Raw genomic sequence first — 12265 nt, 5'->3', positions numbered from 1 at the left:
CCCAAAGATTCACTTGTCACTGCATTCTTATAAGAAATGGATGCAACAATGCCTGAGGAGGCACTATCCGTCATTAGCCTCTTCATGACTGAAGACAAATGAGACAATGATTCCTTTTCCTTTAACCTTCTTTGTGCTTCTCTCCTTCAAGTCTTCTTCTCGGAATTGAATCACTGGATTTATCAAAACAAACCCTAAGTTATTCGAGTTTATGGAAAAAACCCCAGCATAACTCGTTCTATTGTTATCGATATTTCTCCGACATGAAGAAATATTTACGGATACATCAAATTACACTCATGAAATAAACATTTGTAAAGATATTTAGAATCAAACCAACCAAAACGACACTCTCATGGTCTAATTTGATTGATCATTGCAAGTATAGAAAAGAATAGAAGCAATAGAAATCGAACGAATATTCTACGGATGCCTTTGTTTTATTGACGGATTTTGAGGATGACTTTTACTTCTCGTAATAATTGTAACACACCCTTTGATACACGAACCAAAGAAACCCATAGACCATAAGCATATCTTTTTTCTCTCTCTTAATCTAAAAAAAATCTTAAATTAGGATTTTGTAGATAGTATAACATTACTCTCTCTCTCTCACATTGCTTTTCTCTCTCTCGGTAATAAATTATTAATTTAATATTATAAAAAACGAAAGAGAAAAAAACAGTAATTGTTGAAATAGAAGAATCATCATCATCATCATCTTCAGAACCCCTAATTTCTTCCTCTCACCCACCCGTTCCAATCCAGGATCTTCTTTCTCCTCTGGTAATGATTTCTTCATCTTTATTCTATCATCAATTTCATTCTTCCATGTTTATTTATGCTCTTACTATGCTTGTTATTGTTACAAAACGATTTTTTCGGGGTGGTTAAAAAATGTCTGAGTTCGACTTTTTTTTTCCGTTAAAAAAGTTCTTACATCTTTTTTTTCTTCCGTTTTTTTCGGTTTCTGGTTTGATGATCGCGTTGACACCGTTTTGTTTCATGTTCAATTTTTTTTTCTTCTGTTGTGATTTTGTTAACCCTACCATTTTTTTTTGAAATATGTATAATCGATTTGCTTTATTTTAAATTTTGAGTTGAATTTTAATCTTTTTAGTTTGGATTTGGTTTGTTTTACTTTGTTTGAAAGGCTAGGATGTTGGATTGGTACTGTGAAGTTTCATTGTTTTGATGATTTTGGAGATGTTTCTTGTTATTGATTTTAACCTGATTGTTGTTGAGCTTATGTAGTATGTTAGCTTTTGTGCCTTAGGATGTAGACTTAATTTCCCTTTTTGGCACAGTGATGAAATAAAGGGAAAGGAGAAGAACAAAAAAGGGAGAGGAGAAGATTTCAATTGAGAATATTGTTGGTCTTAATACTTTTAGAGAATAGAGATTTTGGTTAATAGTTATTTAGCGTCTTCGAATTGTTTCATTTCCTTTTAACCAAAACTGTTTCTGTGATTAAGTTAAATTTTCAGCACAAGATAGTTTCTCGAGTTTTATGCGATAGTTGGTTCTCTTTATAAGTATATGATTCTTTTTCTTCTTTATCTCCATTTGGTCCCTTTGCATTGGTTGTGTACCCTTCCAAACTCCTACTGGTCTCTTTGTATAGATGTTTACCGCCTAACTTGTAGCTCAATTGGCCCAAGGATATTAAGACTTGGTGTAATGCTTGTTTCGGAGGTTCAGTCCTTCATGATGCAACATTTCCCCCTTCCCTCCTGAAGTTTTCGTGCCTTCTATATGATCTCCCGAAAGAATTACATTCTTCTTTTGCTTTAACCATAAGTCTCATAGCTTTGTATCTACTAGCACCACATCCAGTTTACCTTAGTGTATCAATAATCCAATAATTGCGAAATGACTTTAAAGTTGGATATTTGTTTTTTAAGGTTAATTGTTTGTTTACTATCTTTGGTGGAAATTAATCATGCAACAATGAGGAGCATTCAAATTTGTTACAGTTGTCATGGTTGGTACATGGGGTGTAAAATTGTCATGAAAATATTCATTAATCAACATAATATTAAAGCTTTGAGTTTTCTTAGTGACAATCTACCTATACAAAATTAGTTTTTTCTTCCTTATCTCATTTGTCCAGTTTGGATTTTCTATCGAGGATGTATATGAGCTCCTTATCATTGAATCATAACTTATTGGTCCAAGAATAATACATTTTTGAGCTTTTTGGGCTAGTTCTGTCTTATTCATGTGTTGCTGGAGTAGTTTTTGCTTCATAGCAAATTGTTTCAGTCACATTTGCTTACGTATCTATGCTCGATTTATTGCATTGATCAAACGGGTTAATTCTTACTGTGTCTAGCAAAACATGCTATACACTTCAGTTTTACAGCCAATGTGTCATCCGCAGGTTATATGTACGACTCCTTTATGCATTTTATACATAGCTTGAGATTTCATAATCTATGTGTTTTCTGTTCATTAATTTAGGTGGGATATCTTGATTTTGATGCAAGGTCAAAGGAGGACTATTGGGTCCTTCCCGGCAATCGTTAGCATCATGCCAGGGCCTAGTTCTAACGGCACTGATATGAATCATCAGTCTTCCTTGAATCACGTGCAAAATTCAGTAGATTTTCGACTGTCAGATTATAGGGGGTCTTCTGGTGAGACTGCTTGTTTACGTGGTAGTGGTCCTAATGTGAGCTTTAATGGCTGGAATACCGGTGAACACAGTTCTGGACTGAATCTAATCAACCAAGTCAACGATGATGCTCTAATATCAGAACATAGATTGTCTTCTTCATGTAGTGCTATTGCCGAAGATGGTCAAAGACCTGAAGAAAGGCAATTACTTGGGAACCAATCCAGAATTCATCCCTCCTTTTTGCAAGGTTCTAGCTCTAATCATACAGTTCAGAATATTAATCTCGGTATGGGGCACATTGGCAACTCTTCTGACCGCGGGAAAGGAAAAGAAACTGGTAGTGGTGTTAATAACAACAATCCATGTGGGTTAGATGGAGAGAAGACATCACTTGGCAGCTCTTCATTCAATCATACAGGAGCTTCGTCTGCAAGCTCTGGATATATGGCTTGGGGAGATAGCGGTAGTTCAAGTTCTTCTTTAGCTAATTGGGGTCCTTCCTGCAAGAGAAAGACCCTTGAAGGTAGTTCTATGCAACTATGTACTGGAGGAAGTTCGAGTTCTCTTGTACAATCTGAAAATGGTTACTGGCCTACTGATTCTGTTGATCTTAATGTTCCTGGAAGCTTAGGTGATCTGTCACCTTTAGATGATTTTCGTGTTACTAGTCCTCCATTTCAGCAGAATACAAGAAATGAAGTGAGACAAGAAGCTTCAAATATGTTTCCATCAATGATAGGTGTAGCGGAAAATGTGGAAAGGCCTCTACGAAACTTTGATAGGAGAATAACCCATTTACAGCATCCGGAATCTGTACCTCTCAATTTAACATCAACAGGGAGTGCTAGACATCATAATTATCCTTCTCCACATCAAACACCTGGCTCTCTCTCATTTAGTGAGTCCTTGGATTTGAGGTTAACAGCTGGAGTAACAGCTGCTAATTCTGCTGTGCCACAAACCCAGTCACCTTCACTGCACATGCATCCTTTTCCGTGGAATAGAGCTGCTAATCCTAGAGTGGCCAGATCATCAAGTTCTTATAACTCGGGAGAAAGAGCAGTACGCGAAGATTTTAACTTAAGAATCTTCCCAAGAGATAGTACCGAGCATCCCATGAATGTGCCTGCATCTTCAGGACATGAACCTGCAGGTTGGTATACATCCTCGAATAATGTGAACAATGCCGGGGGTATACCTCCTCCCTCCTGGATTGGATCTAGTTCAAATGTTCACTCATTACCTAATCCCAGCTGGACTTTTAACCATGAAGTTCCAACAGAAAATCTACAGAGAGTTTCAGAGTTCAGTCCTTGGTCCCTTTTTCCATCAATCAGCTCAGCATCTGGTGCTCATAATGGCCATTCCCCCTCTACTTCCAGCCCTCTTTCTTTTTCTCAGGGTTCTAGCAGCAGTCAACCATATCCAAGAACATCATATTTGATGGAAAGAAGGGGGGATGCACTCCCTGCTCCTCATTCACTGCGAACATTACCCGCTGACAATGAGGGGAGACGCCGGCTCATATCTGAGGTATTATTTCTACTTTCTTACTTTTTACAAGATATGCTGCACTGACTTTTACTTGAGGCTATGCCATACTGGTATGGTGATTTTCTATTACTAAATATGCTCAAATAGCCTTAATTTTCGATTCAAACAGGAAATATTTATTGGGGAATAAATAGTACAACTTCACTGATTCATTATGGTCTGGATATTCTTGTAATTTCTGTTTGCTGCCTTGTTTTTTATAATTTCTCAGTTTCCTTACAAGCAGCATAGCTTATTTTTAGCAGCCAATTAATAAGCATTTTGATCAAATAAAATTTGAAAAAGAATTAAGTTAAATTTGGTGCCTACCGGAACTAACTATGCAGTTGTTCTATGTGCCAGATTCGCCAAGTCTTGATTGCAATGCGGAGGGGTGAGAGCTTACGAGCTGAGGTTTGAATTTTAGTGTATAATTATATATTTGGCTAATTATGGCATGCATATGTTGTTTTGTGAAATTAGTATTCGGGGCGTTAGAGTTTCTATTCAGTCATGATTGTGATGAGAGAATTCTCAATATAGTTTTCTCAATTTCAGTTTTTGTATTCCTTCAAATGATTACAAAGTGATTGAGATCTATTTATAGACTATAAATCTCAATTAAGTTTGTTACAAGACTCCTTAAATCTAGGGGTCAGTTTCCTAGATTTTAGGAGTTAGTTACGGGTAGTTATATGGGCTAAGATACTGGGAAGCTAGTGCGCAGTAAGAACTATATGGACTGGTTGATTCCAGTTCCTGTAATACCCCCTGCAAGTTGAACTGTGGGGGAGACACATGAATCCCTCACTGTGAGCTTATTTCTGAACTCCTCAAATTTGTAAGGTGGCAAGGCCTTGGTGAGAATATCAAGCACACTGCAGATATCCAGGAATATGCAGAAAGTTGCTTTGCCAACACCTTCTCTCTGACGTGGAAGAAATCTAATTCCATGTGCTTAATTTGAGCATGGAGAATAGGATTATGAGCTAGGGCAATGGTGCTCATGTTATATATAGTAAAATGGTTGGAGGTGCATAGGAGATTCCTAACTTTTGGAGAAGTGATTGGATCCAAAGGAGTTCTGAAGTGGCAAGAGCTAGGCTGCGATATTCAACTTCAGTAATGGAACGAGATATAGATGGTTGCGTCTTGGCCCACCAAGAAATGAGTGTGTGACCTAGAAAGACACAAACCCTAGAAGTGGAGTGCCTATCGTCAGGGTCAGACCCCCAATCAGCATCACAAAAAGATTGAAGAGAGATAGGATAGTCTGTGATAGGTGCCAGATGAAGATCCCAATTGATGGTGCCCTTAAGATACCTGAGAATTCGTTTGACAGTTTGCCAATGAGACTCAAGAGGTGCTGCCATGAATTGACACACTTTGTTAACAGCAAAGCAAATGTCAGGTTTAGGGATGGTAGCATACTGCGAGGCTCCAACCACAGACCTATAAATGGTTACGTCAAATAAGGTATTAGTGCCAGTTTTTGAGAGTTTCAAGCCAGCCACCATAAGAGATGATAATGGTTTAGACTCGAGCATGTTGGTTTTGGTGAGCAAATCTCTTATGTATTTGCCTTGGGTGAGTGACATAAATCCATTATCCTTGCTCTTGACTTCTATGCCTAGGAAATAGTCAAGCTGATATTACTATGGATCTAAGTGTTAAACTCCTACTCAATTAGGGGGAGCCTCAATCTGATTCAGGGAGGTATAGGAGATTGGTTGGAAAGTTGAATTCTCTCATAGTCACTCATCCGAGCATTTCTTTTGCAGTTAGTATGGTGAGTCCGTTTTTAAATTCTCCTTGCCAAGAACACATGAAAGAAATCTGTTATCCGAATTTTGAGATACATCAAAGGTGCTCTAGGAAAAAAGGTCTCATTTATGACAATAGAGGACATACTCTTAAAGTTGGATATTCTGATGCTGATTGGGCAAGCTCACCCATTGATAGACAATCCACCTCTAGATATTGTATACATGTTGGAGGAAACTTGATATTCTGTACAAGTAAGAAACAAAATGTAGTCGCAAGATCAAGCGCCGATGCAAAATATATGGCTATGGAACTGGTAACATGTGGGCTCGTTTGGTTGAAGCAGTTGCTCAAAGAGTTTCAGTTTTAGAAGCAAGACCAATGACACATATTTGTGATAACCAAGCTGCATTGTATATTGTTTCGATCCAGTTTTTCATTATTACAAGCTTTGTCAACTCTAATGATCAATTGTCTGATGTGTTTACAAAATCTCAAGGAGGTCCTACAACCAATTATATATGTGGTAAGTTTGGTGCATTTGACTTATATGCTCAAGCTTGAGGGGAGTGTTGATATTTGTATATATAGAATATTCCATAAAATATTTCTTACCCTATCTAGAATAGAATAGAATATACCGTGACATATAATTATGTAACTAATACAATGAGCTGTATATTTCACTATATAATACAACTTCTATAGTGCTATTCACACACACAGTTTTATCCAAATGTATCATTCTCTTATATTTCAACAGTATTTTCTTTGACTCTGAACACCCATTTGCATCCAATAGGAAGTTTCCCCGGAGGCAAAGGGACAAGATACCAAGTCCCAGTCTTCATTAGGGCATCATATTTTGCTGAGTCACTGAGGTCGGCCATGTTGGATCAGAGAGGGTCTGCTTGGTATTTCTTGGTTAAGCATGTGCTATTAAAAATGTGGGATGTAGTCTAGGACACACAATACCGTCTTTTGACCTAGTAGTCATGGAATGAGTGTTGATTGGTTGTGGCTTAGGAATAGGATGAATATGTGAGTTTTGGGAGGATGAGTTGGAGAAGCCACTAAATGGTGAGATTTCAGTAGTGTTAACAGTTTGGGAAGATTCAGTGGGTGAAGGCTGAATTTCTGGAGGTTGATGTTCTGGATGCAGTATAGGTCAATGGTGTAGGAATGACAATAGTGGGTTTAGAACTGTAAGTAGTTGAGTATGGGACAATATGTATGGTAGCAGGCTTGTGTCTGTTGCTTTGTGTGGGGAGAGAGGAAGGTGGGGAGAACAACTTAGGATAAGGGAAAGATAGTTCATTGAAAACAACATCCTTGGAGATATATAGTCTACCACTAGGGGCAAGACACTTATAACCTCTGTGGGATGTAGAGTAGCCTAAGAAGAGACACTCTTGAGACCTAAACTGTAGTTTATGCTTGTTGTAAGGTCTGAGTAGGGGGAAACAAAAGCAGCCAAAACACTTGAGAAACTTGTAGTCAGGTGTAGTGCCAAAAAGTTTAGTGTAAGGAACTTCAAAACTTAAAGAAGAGGTTGGAAGTCTGTTGATGAGATATCCACTAGTGCTGAAAGCAGCATCCAAATATTTGAAGGGTAAGGATGTTTAAGAAAGGAGTGTGAGACCCATTTCAACTATGTGTCTGTGTTTCCTTTCCATCACACCATTTTGATGATGTGTGTGTGGGCAAATTACCCTATGATGAACGCCAAACTTGTTTAGAAGTTGAGTGAAGGGACAAATTTCCCCACCCCAATCAGTTTTGATGTCTTTGATTTTGAAGGGAAATTGAAGTTCCACCATAAGTTTGAATTGCTCAAAGATGGTGATAGCTTCAGATTTGTTCTTGAGAAGATAAAACCATGTGAATCTTGTGTGTGCATCCACAAATATAATGTAGTAGTGAAACCCATTTGTGGAAGTGAAAGGAGCAGGGGCCCCATAAGTCACTAAAGACTAGTGCAAGAGATGAACTCTAATTTATGGTAGAAGAGTGAGAAGGGAGCTTGTGAGTTTTCCCTAAGCAACATGAAGAGCAAAAATCCAGTGTGCCTTTTTTAGTAAAAGGATTTTACAATTATTTAGCACAAGTCTTTGAATTTCACTACAAGGATGGCCAAGTCTATTGTGCCATAGTGAAAAGGATTGAGCATTATTGTTTGAAATAAAATTAGCAGCAGGAAGATTAGCATAGGTGAGGCATGAAAAAGCTTGTGGTTGGAGCATCAGGCTTGGAAACATGTAGAGGTCATCGCTGCCCAAACTCTCCCGAAGTAAGACATCTTTAGTGGCCTGTGATTTGACAAGACACGTGTCAGGATGAAACACAGAAGATCTTGTTGTCTTAAGCAAATTTATTCACACTTAATAAATATCTTGTGATGGTAGGTACATGGAGTAAATTATGTAAACTGAGTGTAGAGTATGTGTGTAATGATGAGGTGAAATTAGTAGTGCCAATAGATGAAACAGACAAACCTTGTCCATTGCCAATATAGATTTGACCAGGACTTTCAAAGTTAGAGTGTTGCTGAATGTTGCCACCATTAGGAGTCACATGGCGGGAAGCACCAGAATCTGGATACCAATTGGTAGCAGGAGTCAAATCTGAGTTGAGATACAATGCTTGAGGAGCTTGTGTGGAAGTCATATGGTTTGTGTAAACCTGTGAGGAAGGCATGGACTGAACTTGATATGAATTTAAAGGAGGAATGCGAACTGTTGTACTGATTTCTGTGCAGGATTGATGTAAGATGGATGAGGTGCAGAGTTTTGTGCAGTGTTGTGACGCATCATCAATTGAGGTATAGCTGGAAGTGACATGGAAGGATAGGGCACATGATATTGAGGGCCAAAGATACTCTATGCTGAGTAAGGCCATGGTAAGGGCTGAGAGTGAGCATTTGGAGTTGGAATTCGAAATGGAGTAGGAATTCGATTGTAATCTGTGCAACAAGATGACCACGAAGGAGTACCACATGCTTTTGACTTTTCTTGAGAGTTGGTAAGGACGGAATCTCTTGAAGCAATGATAGCAGATAGATGCCTCATGTCCAAATTTTCTGCATACTTGACGTTGATTTGCACCACCTCTACCATGGCGACCACGGCCACCACGAGATCCGAAGGCTTGAAGTCTCAACAGAGATGCAGTGAAGTGAACTCGAGGATCCACTGTTTGAGGTGTGTCGTTCGAAGCAGTAACGACACTGTTAGATTCACATTTGCATAAGCAAGTCATGACTCACGGCAGTGAAGAGTTTCAATTTCTTCGAGGGAAAGAGCACCAAATTTGCCTGCGATGAAGCTGACTGTAGATTCAAAATCGTGAGGTGATCCTTCGAGGATTACATTAAGGTGTTTGTGTGGAGAAATCGATTCACCAATGTCATTGATAGATCCAACCAACGTTCGAACACGAAGGACGGATTCAGAAATTGAGTTTTTGCAGTTTTTGAGCTTCGCGTGTCTGAGTTCAGATCCAAGCTGGCAGAGCTTCGCAGCTGTGTTGTTAGAAGCAGGCGTGAATTTTGTCCCAAAGCATCCACGAATTCTTGCATTCAATGACAGGACGAAGCATATCACAAGATATAGCTGATTGCAGCCATGCAAGGAGCAATTGATCTTGTTGTCCCCATGGCTCAAATTAGGGAGAAATGCCATCATGATTTGCATCATCAATTGAAGCATACTTGACTGGAATTTTAGGATTAAGCAAGAAATGATGAAGTTTGTGAGTTTTGATTACATGTTCTACCTGTTAACACCACATGAGTTAATTCTCTGAATCAAGCTTTTCAGAGATGGCAGAAAATGCATGTTTGCGCGTTGGGGAAGAAGGCGCAATCTGCTACGCTGGTGTGGGAGGACCAGGTGCCTAAGGATCAAAGGGAGCTTCTACTGATACCGTGTTAGAACTCTTATTCAGTCATGATTTTGATGAGAGAATTCTTGATATAGTTTTCTCAATTTCTGTTTTTGTATTTCTTCAAATGATTACAAAGTGATTGAGATCTATTTATAGAACCATAGATCTCAATTTAGTTAGTTACAAGGCTTCTTAAATCTAGGGGTCAGTTTCCTAGATATTAGGAGTTAGTTAGGGGTAGTTATATGGGCTAGGATACTGTGCATCTAGTGCACAGTAAGAACTATATAGACTGGTTAATACCAGTTCCTTTAATACGGGGTATTATTGCCATTGATTTATTCAATTAATACACTTGATGATTTTTCAATAGCCCTATGTCTCTTATCTGAGGGAGATACTCATCTTCGGATGGCATACTTCAGAAACATGCAGCAATCATAACATTAGATTCCATGAGTTGTATGTGAGTTGAAGGGAAAATGTGATCAATAATAGTGCTGGTTATATCTTCTGTTTCTTTACATTACATGTTTTTAGATTCAATTTTACCTTACGTTTTTGCTCAATCCTTTTCAAATTGATATCTTTGTTTATGCCTATAGTTAAGTTGCATATGAAATATCTGCTTTGAAGCACACAGAAGCATGTAGATTATTGAGAATGCTAACTTCACAACTTTTGCCTTCAATCCACATTTGCAATGTCAGGATTATATGCTCTTTGACCCTTTCCTATATCATGGCATGGCTGAAATGCACGATAGACACAGAGAAATGCGCCTTGATGTTGATAACATGTCATACGAGGTAAAAAGAGGATTTGTGGTACTCCCATCCATCAGTTATGTTGCTCTCGGTTAGTTCTGACTTCAACTTGTATTGCAGGAATTGTTGGCACTGGGGGAGCGTATAGGAGATGTAAGCACTGGACTGAAAGAAGATATAATTCATAAGTTGATGAAACAGCGATTTTACATGTCTCCGATGACAGAGTCTTCTTCTGATCTCGAACCTTGCTGTATCTGTCAGGTATGAGTAATGGCTGATCCAGCTGGTATGATACAGTGATGTGTCTAATTTATTCTGATACTGATTCTTAACATTTTCTGTTCTTCCATATGATGACAGGAGGAATATACTGCTGGACAGAAAATTGGTTCGCTAGATTGTGGGCATGAGTTCCACAGTAACTGCATCAAGCAGTGGCTAATGCAGAAGAATATGTGCCCAATTTGCAAAACAACAGCCTTGGCCACGTGACCAGGAGAATCTATCCTTCGTTACATATAATATCCATTTATCAGTTTGGTTTTGTTGTTGGCTCTATCAATTACTTTTTTTTTTTTATTTCATGAACTTCCTCTAATCTGTCAAAGATCTGGAAAGAAAATGCAAAAAAAAAAAACATTTTAAAAATAGAACATTGGTGGTTAAGCTCTATATAGTAGAACTACATTTATACTGTGATAATGGACAACTGCATGTCCTTTATGATATAGCTAAAAGCACTTGAATTTTATTAATTTTCGTTATAAATTTAAGACTTTTGCGACCGTGGCAGTGCTGTATACCACATGATTGCTTTTACAAGTGATTTAGATATTCGTTATCTGTTTGATTTATTGGTTTCAGTTGATGCCATTTTGCACTAACACAAATAATCTCAGAAGCTGAGCACACTTGAATTGTTTTATGTTGCTTCTAAATTTTACTAAACGTTTAGTATTATCACTAGTTTGATGTGCTTTCATTCTTTTGCTGCTTTGTGAGGGATTTGGATACTTTCTCTCCCTTTCTCTCAATAGAAAATTTTCCTATTTTGGTAGGAAAAACCCGAATCACCTAGAAAAGTGGCAATCCAAATGCTCAGATAAAAGTAGTATTGGGTCCAAAGTGAAACACCTTTTTAATTCTGGTCTCCCCTGTTCTTCGAGGTAGCCATGTTTTATTGCATGCAGCCCTATTTGACCAAACATGGTAGGTTAATATTAGAGTTGAATACAAATAGTGAATCCAAACTGAATCAAATCATAAAAATTGGTGCCATTAGGGGGAGTCTTCATAAAGACATGAAATACATCTTCTCAAGTTTTGTTATCTTCAAGAAGGTGGAATATATAATTTTTTGTTAGATGTATTTTGTATGATGTCAAAACTAGAATAATTTAATGTTTATGTATATTGGACGATATCTTCTGTTTCTTAATGTGCATTTTAACATTAGGAAGTATAAATTTTTTTAAAATAATTTAGAAAATGTTTCATGTATAAAAAATAATTTTTTATGCGAGAAACAGTCTATATGTCGACACATACGAGTTACATGTTGACTTATGTACCTCTGTATCTTATGTTTGATGTGTTGCTTATATAGGTCGACATATGACCTATACATGTCAACACATGACCTATACATGTGGATACATGCATCGAACAAGTCATCACGTGATTTACATAAGGC

The 12265-nt window shown here is 37.9% G+C and overlaps 1 protein-coding gene across 3 annotated transcripts; it reads left to right on the top strand.

Moving 5' to 3' along the window:
- The first annotated feature begins 548 nt into the window (after positions 1–548).
- LOC127107682 (E3 ubiquitin-protein ligase MBR2) lies at positions 549–11357 on the top strand. Of its 3 annotated transcripts, XM_051044996.1 has the most exons (7): positions 666–786; positions 2336–2390; positions 2490–4153; positions 4517–4567; positions 10513–10611; positions 10690–10833; positions 10933–11357. In XM_051044996.1, exons 2-7 carry the CDS (start codon positions 2342–2344, stop codon positions 11062–11064), a joined length of 2139 nt encoding a protein of 712 aa, XP_050900953.1. In that variant the 5' UTR covers positions 666–786; positions 2336–2341; the 3' UTR covers positions 11065–11357. The 3 variants fall into 3 exon arrangements, with proteins under 3 accessions (XP_050900952.1, XP_050900951.1, XP_050900953.1); XM_051044995.1 differs by lacking the exon at positions 2336–2390 and having other exon boundaries at positions 549–786; XM_051044994.1 differs by lacking the exon at positions 2336–2390 and having other exon boundaries at positions 550–786; positions 2464–4153.
- Positions 11358–12265: the final 908 nt, after the last annotated feature.

Source organism: Lathyrus oleraceus, chromosome 7 (assembly GCF_024323335.1).
Source record: "Lathyrus oleraceus cultivar Zhongwan6 chromosome 7, CAAS_Psat_ZW6_1.0, whole genome shotgun sequence".
Classification (NCBI taxonomy): domain Eukaryota; kingdom Viridiplantae; phylum Streptophyta; class Magnoliopsida; order Fabales; family Fabaceae; genus Lathyrus; species Lathyrus oleraceus.
The sequence above is the reverse complement of the archived record's forward strand: the minus strand, read 5'-3'. Positions and strand labels throughout refer to the sequence as shown.